Genomic DNA, 18,858 nt, shown 5'->3' on the forward strand with positions numbered 1-18,858 from the left:
TATTTGAACAGTGACGCATAAGAATCTGAATCAAATGCCATTCAAATCAGCATCTCAAGGAATTTATATTATTACGTGTTCACTTCGACAATCTTTTGAGGTCTCGTCCCGTAGTTTGACATCATACTTTGTATCCTTTCTTTCGAGATTTCTTATGAAGTTTGAAATTGTGTACGTTTGATGCCAAATTTTAATTGGAATGCTCTTCTGACATTTTCTGGGCTTTCAGATGATAAAATATACTCTTTGTTAACAAATATCTGCTTCTCGGTGTTGCAGGCTGCCATTTTTGGTATCCACAAAAGCGAACTAAAACAGATGATCATATTATAATCACTCGTGGGGAAAATTGAGTTTAATTAGGTACATTTTTGGCTACTCTGTATATTCTGGACTCGTACAAGAAGGTAATGAAGATGAAGTAATTTCCCAGTGTCTTGATTTTGAAACGAATAGAATGCCAGCCGCGTGCCTACGTCGCTTTCCGTTTTTGGACTTGGAAAAATTTAGGCCCTTGATTTTTATTGCACAGGTAGAATTAGTTCGCAGGTCGTGAAGTCTAAACAATCTTGTAATCAGATGTGCAAAGCTAATAAAAATATGTTAAAATTTGCAGTGCTTTCATGTGTTTGTAGAGTAATATACATAAAATTTTGGCCATGAAACATGTAGAAACTTTCCATGGAACTGGCGACAGTATTGAACGAGTCGTTCAGTTAATGTTTTAAGAATATGAATTGAATTAGTTTGACAATGATATGGCCCATTGGTGTTGATTTTGTTGTGATGGTTATAAATATGGGGCTCAATGGGGAATTTTTTGAACAGGTAAGCATTTATTGATTGCTCAGGGTAAGCCCTTTACTAAGAAGGCTGAGTTAGACTGGCTAGTTGGTTGATGTTTGATTGGCGGATGTTTGTATGATTGACTTTCAGATAAACTTCTTCAAGGATCACACAAAGGTGATCATCTCTGCGGAGAAACACGGCTACATGGTGACGTACATAAACGGCGAACGTCTCAGCTGCTCTTATTGGCTGGCCCACATCTCGCAGTTCAGCTGCGAGACAAACATTTACGATCGCCTGTGGTTCGCCACCGCCGTCGCGCGCGAATTCGCCGAGTTGGACGGAGAAGAAGTTTGACGTACTTCGTCATAAAGTATTCTGTGATTAATTTTGATATAAATTTGATTGTGACTACTGGGGGCATATATTAGCCTTACAACAGGGAATATATGTCGTAATATATCACATATATATATATAGTTAGGAACATGTTTAAGTCAAACCTGAAGATATAAATGATAATGCCGCGGATGTATGAATTAACAGATAGTTATACTGTGATACACGACCACTTCCATTGAATGTTAAGACATTTAGTTAGAAAGGAAGTCGAAACTAGTGAGAGCAGTTGTAATCAGTGCCTAGAAGACTTGTCGAAGTCTATATTATGTATGTTGTTAATTGTAAGTTGTAAAACAAAACGTAATGGGTTTCAGAACCGTCACAGGGACTCGTTGCTTAAGACTGAAACTTCAGTTACGTTGGTCTTGTAATTATTTCTCCCAGCGGTCGTATGTTTTTCGGTGCGTAGACTGCGGAAAGCCTCTTAGTATTATGAAAAATGCGTTCGATAGTCAGAATAAATACACTGCCTTTCAAGGGTGTTATACTGCCAGAGAAGTGATGGCGCATGTTTATAGTGATAATGGTAGCTGGGTTGTTGACTCGTTAGGGCTTTCATTTTCAGTTCATTAATTAACTCTGTATATATATTCCGTTGGCTTTTGTTGCTCTTAAAGAATTGATTTTTTTTTTTTTGGTATATTTCAGTGAATTATCTCATTATGTTATGAGACTACCAAGTTAACAATTTAATTGGTGCTTTCATGTATTAGTAGCGAAGTTTGGTAATGCTGATTTTTTCTCCCGTCTCAACAACTTACAGATTTAGTACCGATAACAAACGTAAATCTGACCCCTGTCTGTGATACAAGGCTTCTTTGTCTCAGATTGACACTAAAGAATTTTTTTTCTGGTTTAAGCGGGCGTTAATTCTGTTAATTATGTCAAATTTAGTATATTCTGTGTAAATGCCTCTTGTAAGCAGATGGTACTTCAAGAAATGTACTAACGTGCGTTGAGTAATTTATAAGGTAAAATTTATACGAACCTAATGACAAAAGAGTAATGTGTATCGGCACTTACTGTCGGGTTCAGATGCGTTGATTTCAGTACGCTACAAGCCACCAAAATTATTTTCACCTGAAATACTCTCTAATTTGTAGAAAGTGCGGTAATCGATACCGTGCATTTTAGTGACTATAAATTACAACCTTCTTTCAGACAACTATTCAATTTTTACTGTAAATTTTGTAGGAATGTGAGATGGTACTTGGTTTCAAAAAATATTTGTATCATTTTTTACAACAAATATTGGGAATATATTCTTTATGGTAATACTTTTTTTTTAGTTATGTATTGAAGTTTGAAGTGCCAAGTTTCTGGTTTCGTGCGTCAGAGACGCCATAAAATGGAATTTGACATATATTTAGATAATATCGGCTTTATTTATTACGTTAATTTTGGAGATCCATCTGCATTTCCACATTCAAAAGCCGTGGTAATTTTTATGATACATTTCTTGTGAAAGTTTCAAAACTATTATGTATTAAGAAACTTGTGTACATGTGTATTAGAAATTTAGTTTGTGCACGTTAATATATAAGGGAATTTTGAAATTCATTCGTGTCGTACGAATGAAATATTAAATGACACCTCACACATTTGGTCAAGAGAATTGCTCAAGCAACTGCACGCAGGAACAGTTGAGGAAAATACTGAAAATAAAATGGATAAAATGAAAAGGTTTATCGGGGTGCAGTTCTTACTTAAATGTTGGCGTGCATGAATTTATAATGTACGAGTTTTGTAGTTTTGTGTAGTGGGTATAACTGTAAAAAATTGTTTAATTTTCAACATAAAAATATAATACCAAGACTGAAACGTCAGGTACACAGTGAAAAATGAATATGTGAATAGTAGAATTTAAATTATAATTAATTTGAGATGCATTATATTCATGCGTTATGCTGGAAAGGACTAGGAATTTATATCGACAAAATTATAAATTTTGTTTTCAAATATTGCTCTGAGAAGTCGAAGTAATAAGAAGCATGATTTAATAACAATTCCGTAAGAAATTCGAGTATGCCGGGCGTCCACCGTGGGTCAGACCCCATGCTAAACTCTGGGTTTCCCTTGTTGACCATGAAGTTTATAATGACCTGATCTTTGTCGGTAATAGGATCCGCTGTTTGAGTGGCCAGCCTCGGAAATGGATTCTATACTTGCCTGGGGTCAACGGAGGCTTGAGAACGTCGTAGTAGGTCATGCTTGGGGGGGGTATTAGAAACCATCATTATATATCAGCATTGTAATATAATGACCATACGCTACACTGTTACAAATTACATCGCGCACTTCTAGTTCGTGTCCGACACTACATTGTCTGCAGACTTCACAGCTGGAACTAAATCTTATACTGTAAAAGAATTGATTAATGAATTATGAAATTTTTGGTAATTGCTTCGAAATTAGCGAAATAAATCGGTGTCCGTAATATAAAGTAAAATGACTTTTTGAATTTATATTGTGTGGTGATTCTACTTCTGAAAATTTAACGATTGCTAGGGGAAGTGTCGGTCATCATTTGGTTTGATATGTTGTCCGAGAAAATGCGTAGAAGGGCGAAGGAGTCTGGTAATTAAATTTGTTGTGTGGCATGACTGGGAACTACTGCTATTACATTATGCTTCATAGTAATTTAACTTCTGATGCATATTTCTTGCACGGTGCTCTCCAGGTACTCTCTAAAATAATTACATAAGACTACAAAGCGTTATACTGACCTGTTGCGTGTAATTATTATGAGTGATTGAATTATGTTTCTTACAATTATTGGGATTTGTGGTAAGCTGAAAAATTCTTCACGTGTTCTTAATTATTTTATGAAGTAGATTTTGTTATAATTACAGGAGTTACACAAAAAAGGCTGCACTCAACTTGGATAAAATGTGTAGTTGGCAATGAGGTAATTCTGTCGTACATTTACGGGACCGGCGAGGTCTGTTTTTCCAAAGTTTGCTGTTTTAGGAAAGGAATGTTTCAGCCAAGTGGCGTTTCAAATTAATTAAAATTTACTGCTGGTTTCAACTGGTTATCTGCCACGCTGGAGTGTCAGCTCTCAGTAATTTTCTGATTTCTTGGTCGGAGGGGCGCTGTAAGTTCTATCCTTATTATTTCACAAAATGAAGGTAGGCGAGCTGTAATTTCAGTTTTCCTCACATCACGTGTTGCAGTAATTAATTAAAATGTTGTTAATAAATCCATGTTTTATTATATTCCTTCCCTAGAAATATCTTTGTTAAAAGTTTTCCAGACTTATTTGCACATCTTAACAAGTACAATTCGAAGGATACTGAATAACAAATTAGTCATTCTTTCTTCCTTTCTGTCCCTCGTCTCTTAAATCTTGCAGAGCCAAAGTCAAATCACATGCCTGGTGCATAGATGGCATTTAGAAGTTCATACTTTAAAGGAAGAATCAGAGAAAAATTACGTCGCAGTTGCGATTACTTCAAATGGCAAATACGTGTATTTTACTTCATATTACCTCGTAGCGTCGTGTGATATCGGAACAGCGATGCTTTATGTAATGCATATCATTGGGGACTAGTAGGGTGTATTTGTTACGGCTTTCCCGTGTAGAGTTGATCTTTTTTTTTTTTGAGTTTGATGTATTCTTTGAACATTTGCCTAAAAATATTGTAAGCGTATTTCTGTTCCAGTCGAAAATCTTTATTGTGTACGGTTTATTTTGAACACAGATCATGACAGAATTTTTAAAAATTATGTGATTGTGTTCACTCTTCATATATTAATCATTGAAGTAAATTGCATTCAACTTATCACTGAATACATGTAAATTGTAATTGGTGAAATTTACTAACTTTCTTTAACTTACTACAATTAAAATATGGTCGTGTTCTGCGTTGTTGTGCCGTGTAGTCTGGTAGAAGTTTACCATTGTTTCAGATGTCCTTGTCGCCTCCATCATCAGGGAGGATGGAGGAAGCATGGACATCTGAAACGTCGGTAAACTTCTACCAGACTACATGGCGCAACAACGCAGAAGCCAGCCATCTTTACTTCTAATACTGTGTCAGTATGTTACTTGTTTTATTACAATCTTGAGTTGTGTCATGTAATTTTCTGTCATATAATCGTACAGAAATAACTATTTATAAAATCTTTGGTCGTGGCAGGTGACAGCGGGTGAAAATTAAAATAAAACTGAAAATGTCTGGCCTGATAAATATAATATAGACTTTCTGTAGTGTGGTTAGAGACAGGAAATTCAACTAAGTTCTCCACTAAAAATATCTTTATCACTTTATTTTTATATGCCACATTTCCTCAATTTTAAGACAGTATTTTCAATTTTTAATTTGACCGAAATTAGGGTGCATTTTACTTTTATTGGCATCAAAGAATCAATACAGTATCTTTTTTTCAGAAAACCCATTACTAAATTTAGGGAGTCATAAATTTGAGGAAATGCAGTATCTTTTCTTTTATTAGCCATATTTGTGGTATTCTTTGAATTAACCAGTCTGTTTCTAAATGCATTATTTGTAACAGCTGTTTGTATGCAGATTATTATGTAATTAATTTTCGAAGTTTTACCAGGAAGTGCATCTGAAAATATTTCAGAATTGTATATGAATATTACGTACTTCGGCTCATCGGTAACTGGTTGTTTAATTTTGCTGCACCGGTTATAAAGATGTCGATATTTCTATTCAGCCTATTTCGTGATATCCAATAATCGCTGTTAGCTTGAAATAATCTAAATTACCAAAATAAAAACTAAAATAATGCAGCCTTGAAATGTATATTGAACATTCTGTTAATCAGTAGCAAAGAGTGAAGAACAGTTTTCATGTATGAGAATTGTATGTTTTTTTTTGTTTTTTGTTTTTGTTTTTACGAGACTTAGTGAAGTGATGTGGATTGGTTAGTAAGCTTTTGTTGTAAGTATTGAGGTTATGTTCCAGAATTCTTTTGGTGTGGTGGTGGCTAGCATGGAAAAATGAAAGAAGAATTCTCGGCATTGGACGTCTGTTAACATTTACACTTTATAAGCTGAGTTTATTTTGTTTTGTGATGTTAATTTTTCCGCAGCTGTCTGTAGAGTGTGTGTCGTCTTCTGGGTTGTAATTTAATGTATAATTGGAATAAAATGGGCAAAGTAAGTTTTTTCATGGGGAGGTAATGGCCCCGAAAACGGGCTGAAGTGACACAATTCTGATGTTTCTTCCTATTGTAGGTGGCATTATTACCCAGAATACTACATATCAAAAGTTTTATTTGCATTGTTGACATTATTTAAAGAATATTAAATTCTATTTCCAGATTTTATAATTCTGGAAAAGGGTAACATTGAAGTGGCCAGCCGACACGCCCCCGCACCTCACAAAGGGGCAAACTTTCCTCCATTTCAAATTGTTTGGTAATTTGTGTTGTTGGGGGTGGTAGCATTGTCATCGTTGTTAGGTGGTTCTGCAGTTTCATATCGCAGTCCTTCTTGGGAACAGCAATTGTGTACATTTACTGGCTGATAATTTATGACGTATAATATTTCGTAGTTACGTTCATTTACAACGTCTGAGTCACTCTTCAGTCTTGGTGAGTTTTTGTGGCTTCATTATGTGATCTGTATGCCACTTACTCAGTATCCATGCCGTGTTATTTAGTGACTACATAACGTTGCGCAGTAGTAATACGCGCAGTAATACAGTACGGTCTTTCTTTTGCGCACGATCACTGGATTCATTGCTAGGAGTCGCTGCGAGTCGGTAGCAAAGACATTGTGTTATACTCCCCTTAGATATTTACGTGTGAATCAGTGTTGTGCGAGATTTATTTTGTGTTGGACACGGATGTTGTTTAACTTCGGCATCAAGTGTTCTTGTATGAATCTTGTGTTCAAGTCTTCTAGGAAGTGTCTGAGAAAATTCAGAAGTAAGTTTCGTGAGTTTTGTGTTCCCCATAAGAACGCTATTCAGGATCTTGTCAGTAAAAACAATAACTCAAAATGTCGCTTTTATATTTTCGGAACTTTATGTTTAAGATACGGAGATTGTCGATGTACCCATTCGAATAAAATCAAGTGTTGTCTGAAGAAAAAGCTTCACGAACTGATTGAAGATACTAGTTACAGAAATTAAATCTGTCTACAAACAGCCCCCTTTCTTGTCCAATGTTCTTAGAAAGCTTACGAGGCAAATGTTCAAACTGAGTCCCAGTTTCACTTTTCTTAATATTCTTTGTTATTTTAGTCTCCTGTTAACATTTCAGTTGTTCTTTCTTTATCGAAAAGATTCTGAATAGTGTTTTTGTGGAGGAACTTTAACACCAAAAAACTTTCTCGTGAGTTTTATAAAATGTAAGGTCACTCTTGGTTCCTGCTGAAAGATGGAGAATTTTCACGTATTTCATTACGTTTCATTCGATCGAATCATTGAATTTGGCTGCTTCATTATGCTTTATTTTATTTATTTTAAATTATTGGTTATTATTATTATTAGTTCTGTTATATTTTCTATACGACAACAGGTGATGACTTTCATTATAAATGACGAATACTGAATTTTGAGTATTTCAGTGTGTAAGGATCATGCAGACAACGTGTATTCGAGGTATCGACAGAATCGATAAACATTCGTAGCACGTCGATAAAGAGATCGATAAATGGTTTGTTCCTGAAATCATCATCTGGATGTTTAATAATTTATTGAATTTGATCGGCATTTCTACTTTGTTGAGCAATGTTGAAGTGGAAATTGAATTCACTGTCAGACGGAAGGCAGAAATAATCTAGAGAAGAAAACTCATCATTGCTAGTATAGAGACGAAAGTTTCCTGTGCCTTCAATAGAATTAACTTTTAAGTTGAACGCCTTTTAATGATGCATTTCATTATAATTATTCCTTTCCAGTTGAATTTTGCATGCATATGTCGCCTTAATGCCAAATTGAAAATGGAAGCCTGCGTGTTCCATACGACGAAGCCTCCCATCTTGAATAGTGAATAATATGCATTTTACCAGGGACTATTAAGTACAAGAACAAAGATAACATTGTACACGAGTTCTTCATTATCCCCTATTTGTGTTCACTTTTTGTTAATTGTGTAGAATTTTATAATGATTACATTTACATTTGTCTTTCACGTTTAATCATAATTATTAGTTTTTGTACTACTTACTAATGATGCAGTTCATGTTTCTTGTCATGCATCGATAATAAATTCGATTACATGTTACGTCTTCTTATGATTAATTCATTACAGTTCAGGAGGTAGATGGAAATTTCGTATCAGTTCTAAAAATAATTAAATGTCGAGTGATGTTTAATGTTACGATGTATGCTTCTGCAACATACCGCTGTTATAGCCAGACAGGTTCGATATTATAGTTTTCATTTGCCTTCTGAACTATCTTGTGTAACTTCCCAACTTTGACCTCGGTCGTCCAGTCTGCGATCAGCCCTTCCGGAAGAAGAATATTGTGATCAATGTTCAAAATTACGTCTTGATGTTTGTTTTCAGTTCCTATAAAATAATTCTCTGTGACAAAGAAATACTTTCCTCAAAATGAGACCGATCTTACGTGATTAAAACAGCACAAAATTAAATTGAGCTGTGACGCACCGAGCATATATGAAGATGTAATTACCACACATTCATGTTAGAGTCATTCCGGAATCGAACCTCGGCCCTGAGACCGGAAATTGTGATTTAAATATTCATAGTTCCTGCAAGCAGACTATGACTTTAAAAAAGTATCTTTTAGAGCCCATTGGTAACAATGCAAACCACCTTATTTAATAATCTAAGACTCCATTTTGTCGTTAGTATGTTTTTTAGAGGTTGGTATGATTTTCATAAATGGCGGGTTTTTTCACAGATTTTTATAATGGAGAAGTTTTGATTTCTTTGATGTAGGAACTTATTCTTGAAAGGGTTAATAACTTTAACAAGCGATGTGACTGATCACATTTACAGGTGATAAAAACCAGGAAATACATGAGCTACGCTCCAGATGTCATAATACGTAAAAATTAAGTCGAGTGGAACTTCATGTCCCCGCCACTTATTCTGTTCATCGAGAAATGACGAAGGAAGGTCAAATCCCTTCGTAAATGAGTCTCTCTCTCTCTCTTTCTCTCTCTCACTTGACCCCAATAACCATTTTGAGTGTTATCAGTTCAACTGTAGTGACCAATATGAGAATACGAAAAACCTGGATAACTAAGGCACTAAAGAGCTTCATATAGGGAATTGTTTAAGAAATTTCATATTCTTCCAGTAGCCAGCGAATTTTTGCTCTCGTCATTTGGATAACATTAAGAAATTTGAAACAAATTTACAAAATGTGAGTATAAAAGACAGACATAATCTCTATATGCCAAGCACTAAGTTCGTAAATGTCATAGAAGGAGCATACTTGAATTAAACTATTAAATAATTCCCCCCCCCCCCCAATCATAAAAAGTCTGAATCACTGTATAAAGAAGTTTAAACCACCACTAAAAGAGTATCTGAAGAATTTACCTCAAACAAAAATTCTCAGCTGTTATTACGTGCAACCAATAGTGGGTATGACTTCTTATGGAATTGGTTTTGCGTAATAATGTAGTTGATTTTAAATTGCTGTTATAACATTGTAACTTGTATTATTTATATTTATTTATTTAGTGTTCTGTCTGACGACAGGTCCATATGAACAGGATCCTTCCATCCTTTTCTCGGACTGGGACCTGTTCATATACGTTCTTGGCAGATGATCCAGAAGTGGTTTGCCATTGCCTTCTTCTGTGTGTGAATGGAGTAATTGTTGGGATGCCACGGAGGAAAACTCCGTGTTGCCTAGACCACGGCCTTGCCCAACACAAGTTATAAATTCGGGCACCGCCGGGAATCGAACCCGAGACCCCCAGGATTACAAGGCCAGCGTTCTAACCGCTAGACCACCGTGGCTAACTTGTATTAGAAACAAGTATTGTTTTAATGCTGTGGAATGTTTTATACATCCTTGGCTTGGGCCTGTGATTGATAGTCGAATCTAAATAAATTGTATTTTGAGGATGCTCTTATTTGATTACGTTCCAGATAAGGTGAAGTCATCCTGGTCCGCCCCAGGTCATGCTAGTAGTTGGGGGGAAGGGTTACTGTTGAACCACTGAACAAACAGTATCATTTGAAGACTCGGAGTGCGAGGCCGTGTTGTGTAGCTCAAGGTAAGTCAAAACGCCGTCAAATTCTGTTTCGAGAGTATTGAAATAAAAAGAATATTCTGTAGTTTAACGGGACTCACTCTTGTTGAAGTGATAAATGTTTCTGAAGTGGGTAACTCTTACTTCGTACAATAGGAGGAGCACGTGATCTTGTTTATATGGTAAAATAAACTGCTTTATGGTGATTTTATTTTGGTTTATAGATTTTCTCTTATTAGGGATACCAGATGAGACAGTTGGTAGTTGAATAAGGATAATTAGATTAGAATCTGTAATTATTTAAGTATTTCGTGAAGACTTTTTAAAATCGAGAAAGTCTCAAAGAATATGGGCTAATCTGTGTGTGAAATATTTACAGTTACGTGTCCTTCGAATGTCATAATTGGTAATTAATATTCTTACCGATGATAATATAACCTCCAGAGTAGGTCCTGCCTTTTCGACTATAAGTTTGATATTTTTTTATTATTTATTATCATTGTGATGCGTGGTTTTTCCTTCAAACTTTAGGCCATGAACATATTTCTTTCATTACGCGAATCTTTCAGGATTTCCAACCTCTGTTAGGTCTTGAGTATTATATTTAACTGCAGTTAGATGATGATAATTCATTCTCAGGAAATAAGTGTGATGAACTGGGCGTGAAGATGGCGTCACTGTCATTTCAAAGAATAAAAATACGTTTAAGAGTTGAATTTTTACCTTGCATTTTTTTAAATTTGTGTTTGTGTATTATTTAAAGATAAATTACAACAAACAAATAACATGAAAAATTAACTGTTATTTCCAACACACTCGACTGGCTACATGGACTGCTAGTAATTTTTATGCCCAGGAAAAGATGCATGCAGGTTATAGTGAATTCGTTACTCTCGCAAAATCGATATAAATCTCGAAATAGTTTTTATTCTAATTTGCGATTGTTTAAAACTTATCGAATAATTTGTTTCTTTCGTGAATGTGGTCAACATTCTGTACCTTTGGAAATGAAAAATAATTTTTAAGACGTAATTGTTAGATTTTCCCTCACAGTTCCTTGGCAAGACGTTTGATAATCCTTAAATATTTCGTATTGCCATCAGTTATTATTTCTATGGGATAATTTATCTGTTGTCGGGGAAGTTTTTAAAAATAAGGATATTGCGTTTAAATAGCTTTAAATGAAGTATTTCATTTTTTGTAACAGTTTTGTATGTGGAGTGGAGTTCCCTCCAACATGTCTTAGGAAACGTTAATCTACAATAAAATATTCATACACTTATTAATGAATCTGAATTAAAATAGAGAGGAATCTGTCGCCTCGTAATTATTACAATTGTTTTGCAGCTAAATTAATAAAGATTAAAAGGGGAACTAATTATAAAATAATGTATTTCAAGTAAGATATATTATATATTAAATCTTGTCCGTCTAATCACAATAATTCTTATTAAATATTACAATAATTAACATTTAAAATATTTAAAATATTAAATGATGTTCTTTATCGAAATATTCGATTTACATTAGACCATCATTTTTCATGTTTCATGTGAAACATGAAACATGATTTGATATTTTAAATGTTTTAAATATTTTAAATGTTCCAATGTTAATTATTGTAATATTTTAATATTTAATAAGAATTATTGTGATTAGACGGACAAGATTTAAATAATATATATTTATTATATCACAATATGACGCAACTTTACCATCTTCAAGTAAGATGTCAGAGTTTAGCCTATAATTTCTTTTGTGGCATCTCTGGAATTTTATACAAATCATTCAAAGTCCAGTCGTTGTTTACCGCGATAAAACAAAACTTGTTAAAACCATTTTATTTTGACTACGCTTTCAATTCGTGTCTGATGACTTCACACAGAAGGAACTGCTTAAGAAGTAGAGTAGTGGCTAAGTCGCTGATCTCCAGGAACACGACAGAGCTCCACGAAGAATTCTGATCAGGTTCTGAATAGAAGAAACTGTGTCGTTTCTCAGAGGCTATATTGTGAATAGCTTACGGATGTTCTTAGAAAGGAACAAAACACTTTAATCTTTTTTGTCGCTAACGTCTCTGGTCTAGTTACATAATGATCTACTTGAACAACACATCACAGTGACAATCAGTAACACACTTAAGTATTATATCTCATACACGCGTATATAATTTATTTATTTATAGTTTAATGACGCCGTCAGTAGATCAGACGTTGCGTCTAATGATGGAACAGCCTAATTTACTGTACTAGCCCGGAATTTACCTGGAGAGACTGAGTTAAACCACGGAAAATATAAGCGAGGACAGCTGTTCTCCAAGTCGAGGTTTGAACCCGGAACGTACTGGATATAAATCAAGATGTTAACCACTTGGTTGCCACTTACGGTGTCTAGGCAAGTTTCCTTTGTATAAGTCAAGTTTCATAAACGTACTGAGCATAAATCTGCTTCGTTATGAAAATCTTAGTGGACCGATGTGTTTGTTTATGTCAATATTTTACGTAAGTAACAGCTGGTTCGCGGTCTGGTATTTAACAGGACTTCTCGAAGGAGAGTCAGATGCTAGATGCTACTTAACTATGAGATAGAAGACGATAAATGCGTTAAACTTTATCAGTGAACACTGTATAATGGAACTGTAGATTTCCAGTCAGAGAAATACATTTTTAGAACTCCTGCTATAGGCCAAAGATACCCTAGAGCGTGACTAGGTTGCTGACTGAAGGACTGTAGTTTGATTCTTGACATGGTAGGATTACTTTCTACGTCACAACGTCCAGACCGGCCATGATGCTCGCCCAACTTCCTGTCTAGTGGGAACGGCAGTTTTTTCCCCTCGAGGTTGAAATGACCTGGGCGTTAAACTAACCAATCACCTCCATCACGTGTCGATGTTAAGAATGTGAAGTTATACTTCAATTTCCCCCATAAATATGCACTGCGTCGAGCTTAATAAAACACAAACAATATCTTATTAAGAAACTTGTTGTGCAGTGAACAGGAATTCTAATATAGATTCACTGCTCTTGGGTTTCGAATCTCAGCCCAGAAACAAACTACATCCACTGAAGTTTTATTTAGTGGTTTCCTCCTCTCAATTTTTAAAAGTGGGTGATGGGATTTTATTTTCAAAACAAAACAAAAACGTAAAACCAAGAATTGCACGAGAAATCGTACGTAGTTCTGAAGTTTAGATCCGTGGTTTAGACTGAGACGTTACATCCACAGACGTCATTAAACTTAAATATGTATTTTATATAAAAAAAAACTACGGGATAAAGAAGCATGATCCGGTGATCCAGTTAACTGTGTAACAGTACAGCTCATACAAAACCTGTTCGGGAAGCGACCTTCGTGTCCGTACGCCGATTGCATCATAATTCGTGTGTCGCCACAATAATAATATATAAGGGATGGAAATTACTTCATAATTGGGCAGACGCTATGTAAACACCAAAGCATGGAGAGGGCGGTGGTTGTTCGACACATCTACAAAGAACTGTTAAAATACGAAAAGGAACACAGCAAAAATGAGAAGGAAAGTAACAAAGTAAAATGTTACATTTAATTACTTTTGGGGAGACCCGTGCAGAACGGCCTACTACAGACAAATCGTCACATAATTCAACTCCGCCTGTTTTAATGACATAACCTAACAAGATGGGAAAGGTGTTCTTACTCCCAACCAGGCTTGGCACACCCTGGGCATACCACCCAGCCCATTCTACAGAATGCTGACTACCTGGGGTTTAGCCCCCTCTTTCGTTTATACCACCATCTACCATGAATAAATATTATTTGCTGAGGTATTTTTGCAGCTCAAATATTTCCTGATAACCTCAAAACTCTCTCTTCTATAATTTGCAATATGACATTATAGAAATTTGAATTATTCTACGAGATAGTTTTCTGCTTACATTAAAATAATTAATTCCTACATTGTCAGGTAACCACCAACAAAAAAGTTGTCCATTGTTGTAATTATAATAATTATTATTATTATATATTCCTGAAATGTACCATGAAAGCAATATTTTGTTTCCAGCATGTGGGGCGTGCTTGTACTAGTAATATTGAACACAGTTTTAATTCCAACAAGCAAGTGTGAAGAAATTGGGGCAGAGTACCTCAAGTCTGTTATGAGTAAGCTACAAAGTGAACGGTTGGAGCCATCGGCCCTGTGGAATAACATTGAGGATGACACAGCATATAGTACTCCGGAGCGTCACGACACAGCAGGGAAAATCATGGGACCAACTCCTCTTCCAGTTGTAGGTTTAAAGCTTTTGAATGGCTTTAATCACTTAATTATTCATTGAGATAATTTATATACTGAGCACTCTCTGAAGTAATATAAATGATAAATTTTCACGAACTATCAATGCAATGAAATTGCAAAATATATTATGCCCTTTTTCACCTTTGCATAGTACATGACATTACTTTCTTCGGCTCATAGGCAAGCAGTGAATGGATCAGAAATAATATATATATATATTTATTAAGTTAAATAGTATGCCAAATTGTGTAATTTCTGAAACTTAGGGATTGAAATAAATTAAGGTTATAAGTTTCTCCATGATCCTACTCAAAATAAGATGGCTATCTTCTGGTAGTAGTACCATGTAATCTGGTAGAAGTTTATTGATGTTTCAGAGGTACTTGCTGCCTCCATCATCAAGGCAATGATGATGGAGGGAGCAAGTACTTCTGAAACATCAGTAAACATCTACTAGACTACATGGAACTACAACCAGAAGATAGCCATTTTCAAACTAGCTACTGTGAGGACCTCAAACTGATTCAAAAGAATTTTTATTTCAGATAGAAACAGAGCTAGAACAGAGTCCTGCAGAACATCCCAAAGAAAAATTACCACCACCACAACCTCTATCAAAAGAAGAGCTGACAGCTTTCTACCAAGCAGCAGTGAACAAGGGCGCCATCTTAGATTTGGCTAGCATGACATCTGGCTCCGTTCAAGGAATGCAGGCGCTTGAGAATTTATTTGGTAGTCTGAATGTGAACAAGGATCATGCACAGGAAGATCAAGGATATTACTATTATTTCTACCCTATCAAGAGTTTTGACACTGAATCAACCAAGACCAATGAGGTATTTGTTCTTAGTCAAATTAATAGAGAAAAAATAGTCACATACTTAAGTTTACACAGTTGATTAGGTACTGATTTATTTAAATTAAAATTGATCATTCAGTAGCTGAGAAAGAAATGCTAAATACTGTATCATCAGCATCATAATTGATTACTGATTAATGATCTTTCAAACTAAATAAGGATTCAGTTTAAAATTAATTTTACTTTTATATTTTGTTGTTATAGTTTCTGGAGCACTTGGAAACTTTAATGATTCCCATAAGGGTCAAATGTGGAGTTGTTGATGGTCTCTCATTTCTCATAAAACATTTCTGGAATAGTTTTTTTTAATGCAACATTATGTTCTGTCATGGTGGCAATGATAAATTTAAAATTATTCATTGTCATGACTTTTTCCGACGGTTATTGTTTAAAACCCACGACGTTTCAGAACCAGCCTCCGAAATGTCGTGGGTTTTAAAGAATAGACGATGGAAAAATTCCTGACAATGAATAATCTTAAGTGTAATGTACTGTCGTCAAACCCTTTAGAAGTGAATGATAAAATTGTTTGTCAGTGAGACAGATGTCTCAGTAGATGTCCTGCCTGTATGAAAATACAGTGTCAGGTGAGACTTCAATTTCATAACCTCAAACCATAACATATTAGTCACCACAAAAAATATACTTTTGTTTACATTTTTTTCTATTGACAGGTAAAACAAACAAATACACCTGCTCCATCAAGCAAACCAGCATCCCAAATGGCTACAATGATTCCTACCGCAATGATGATTTTTGATTCAGGAACAAATAAGAGTGTAGAGCCTCTGTTCATGGCAGTTGCTGGATTTGTTGGAATGGCGCTCATGTTTGCCTTCTCCGTTTTGTTCTTCCCAAAGTTTGGAAATCTTCGATCCAGAGGAATCTCGGCTCTTAAACATGCCCCCGATGAACTTACAACCCTCACCAAACTCATTCTAGATGGCATCAATGGTAAAGACTGTACCGAGAGAATCGCATGCGAAGTTGGGCGTGCCGTTCGAAAGATGAGATTGGACAAGAAACCAATGAGGTAAAAATGAATGTTTTTTGTACTGTCATTATTTTATACCGAATTTCCTATCATTTTTATTTTCATAACAGATTTGAGTTTCCTGTGAACATACTGCCTGCATCTTCGAGACATTATGTTCTTCTGAAACACTGTTTTTTTTAACCTATTTGCCAGAATCTCTCTATCTGTCCTTTTTGACAATTTTCTTATTTCAGAGTGCTCGAGATTTTGTTACCTCCTTCCCTGAGCAAGCAACTTCAGCGTATTCGAAAGGCAGCAGCAAAGAAAGAAAAATGCAATTTCATACCATGTAAACGGAAGGGGGCGAGAGAATTGTAAAGGTGGCAGAAGTTGCCTTATATAACTACAGACATATTTATTTATTTATTTATTTCAATGTTTGACTGATGGAAAAGACAGGCTGGGATTTAAGTTCAGGTGGATATATATTAATACAAGAATTCTCATACAGTATCTAACAGCGTCTTCTCTGGCATTACACAAGGTTTATAAGGTGCATAGATTCAAAATAGATTCTTTTATTTTTATCTATTTTTGGTTTCATTAATGATACTTACAGTTGCTTTATACAGTGACAGACAATAGAATAATTAATGAATTGGAAAGGAATTGGTCACATCACTTTCTCTTCAGAGATTTTACTGGTGATATTAAGAAAAATCACAAAAACACCCATTCAGGATAGTCGGTCTCTGGGCCAAGATTTGAATTTGGGTTCTCCTGAATATTCAAGTAACCACTCAACAACAATATTCAGTAGAACAGACTGTGGCCGTGATCGCTGCAATACAGTTAGTGAGATCAGTGTTCAATTTTCAGTAGTATTAATAATATGGGATTTGAGACTTTCGCGGCAAGTACAATCAATAAAATCTTCTCAGCTGATTGACCGAGAAGATTTTATCGAGTATTAATAACATTTAAATAAACTAAAGCAGTATACAGAATGTAAGTAAATACAAAGGAATGTTCTGTACTGTATATTTAGCTGGTAATGAACACTATATCAGGTACAGTTGGCTGCATTTAATGTTCCATAAATGTATATTTTAATATAATGAAGTGAATGTTACCATATTCCTTGCATAATGGGCAAGTTTTAATGAACAATTCTGGGTTGTCAGTGGGAATCTATTGCATTTCTAATTCATGTATCACTTTTCTGACATACATAAATGTTACTTTTTAACAGCTGGAGAACTCTACCTATATGGTATGTATTTCATAATGTATTTGTTTTTCTTTTGTTTTGAAAAGTGTTAACTTGTGGAATATATTTTGGTATACTATTAAATCTTATTTATAAACAAGAAATTTGTATATGGGCAATATCCTTTTTCAGACCATGGAGTTCTGGTCATGTTATGATGGTAATGGAGAAATAAAGATTAGAAATATAATGAGTGATATAATTATATATATTATTGTAACACATAACCTTCTTTTCTTAAAAGGCCAAGGCCTTTATTTTTCATACCTGTAATGGTCTATGATTTTTGTTTTCATGTTAATGTTGGTTTAGATTCTGGACTTGTGGGTTATTGTTCTGTATTGTCTTCTGGGTGTATAACGTTTTGAAAGAACGTTATGTCATTTCTTTTGGGTTCAACCCAGAACCGTTGGTATTCAATGTGATCATTGCATTACTTTTTCTCTCCCTTGGTTATGCGAAATTAGGTTAGGGCAATTATTCTGCAGTGGCAAAAATGTTTGAAGTTCATTCGTTTATATGCACAGCCCACAACAACAGTATGCACTTCATCCAACAACTCCCAGTTCTGCCCAAAACATGTCGTGGGGCAAGTCATACCCAATATGACCAGAGCATTCGACTTATATAACCGGAGACATGCGAACCTTGCTTCGTTTGTTCGACTGGTTTCTTCACAAATGATGGAGGAATGGTTAAATGTAATAATATATGGCAGGATTTGAGGTTATGACGGCGGCGAGTAGGAAGACGGCTGTGTGGTCTAGTAGAAATTTACCGAGGTTTCAGAGGATAGGTTTCATTAATGAAGAGAGGGGTTCAGAGTAAAGAAACCTTTTGCTTTTATACAGCCGCTGTCACTCATTTGTTAAAAGCTGAGCTTGTGTGCTTCTCACACCCACACTTTGCAGATTAGAAAAAACCGTGCAAATGCAGCTCAACACAGAGCAGGAAAAATTCAAAGCGGATGAACAAGCTGCAGCAATTATAAGAAACAAATCCTCCAACAAAATTTATATTTGAGACCTAATGAAATTCACTTAGTGTAAAATTAATTATTATAAATAATATAATAGTAAATAACACACCTTCAGATATATATTCGAAACTGACCTTGTTCCTTTGTTT

At 35.1% G+C, this 18,858-nt stretch overlaps 2 protein-coding genes and 1 long non-coding RNA gene across 6 annotated transcripts in view; 2 read left to right on the forward strand and 1 right to left on the reverse strand.

Annotated features, from left to right (window-relative positions):
* Positions 1-8,394, forward strand: part of LOC110831259 (serine/threonine-protein kinase PLK1) — a 46,343-nt gene extending 37,949 nt beyond the window's left edge. The window contains exon 11 of the mRNA XM_022067057.2: positions 937-8,394. Within this exon, the coding sequence (XP_021922749.1) occupies positions 937-1,146 (210 nt within the window). The 3' untranslated portion in view covers positions 1,147-8,394. The remainder of the gene's footprint in view (positions 1-936) is intronic.
* Positions 6,952-17,932, forward strand: LOC110831262 (uncharacterized). 4 transcript variants are annotated; one of them, XM_022067083.2, is made up of 6 exons: positions 6,952-7,092; positions 10,243-10,370; positions 14,392-14,617; positions 15,171-15,461; positions 16,159-16,517; positions 16,715-17,932. In XM_022067083.2, the coding sequence occupies exons 3-6, from the start codon at positions 14,393-14,395 to the stop codon at positions 16,836-16,838; spliced, it is 999 nt and encodes a 332-aa protein (XP_021922775.1). In that variant the 5' UTR covers positions 6,952-7,092; positions 10,243-10,370; position 14,392; the 3' UTR covers positions 16,839-17,932. The 4 variants fall into 4 exon arrangements, with proteins under 4 accessions (XP_021922775.1, XP_087210504.1, XP_087210505.1 ...); XM_087354378.1 differs by lacking the exon at positions 10,243-10,370 and having other exon boundaries at positions 7,003-7,092; XM_087354379.1 differs by lacking the exons at positions 6,952-7,092; positions 10,243-10,370 and adding an exon at positions 13,605-14,152 and having other exon boundaries at positions 16,345-16,517.
* LOC147872867 (uncharacterized) lies at positions 17,023-18,812 on the reverse strand. The gene is made up of 2 exons (XR_015536673.1): positions 17,998-18,812; positions 17,023-17,301 (listed from the first exon to the last, which is right to left on the reverse strand). It is a non-coding gene; the product is annotated as an uncharacterized LOC147872867 (long non-coding RNA).
* Between the last annotated feature and the right edge of the window lie 46 nt (positions 18,813-18,858).

Source organism: Zootermopsis nevadensis, unplaced genomic scaffold, assembly GCF_977971745.1.
Source record: "Zootermopsis nevadensis isolate Lab colony 2312 unplaced genomic scaffold, Znev_1.0 Znev_ptg000023l, whole genome shotgun sequence".
Lineage (NCBI taxonomy): Eukaryota > Metazoa > Arthropoda > Insecta > Blattodea > Termopsidae > Zootermopsis > Zootermopsis nevadensis.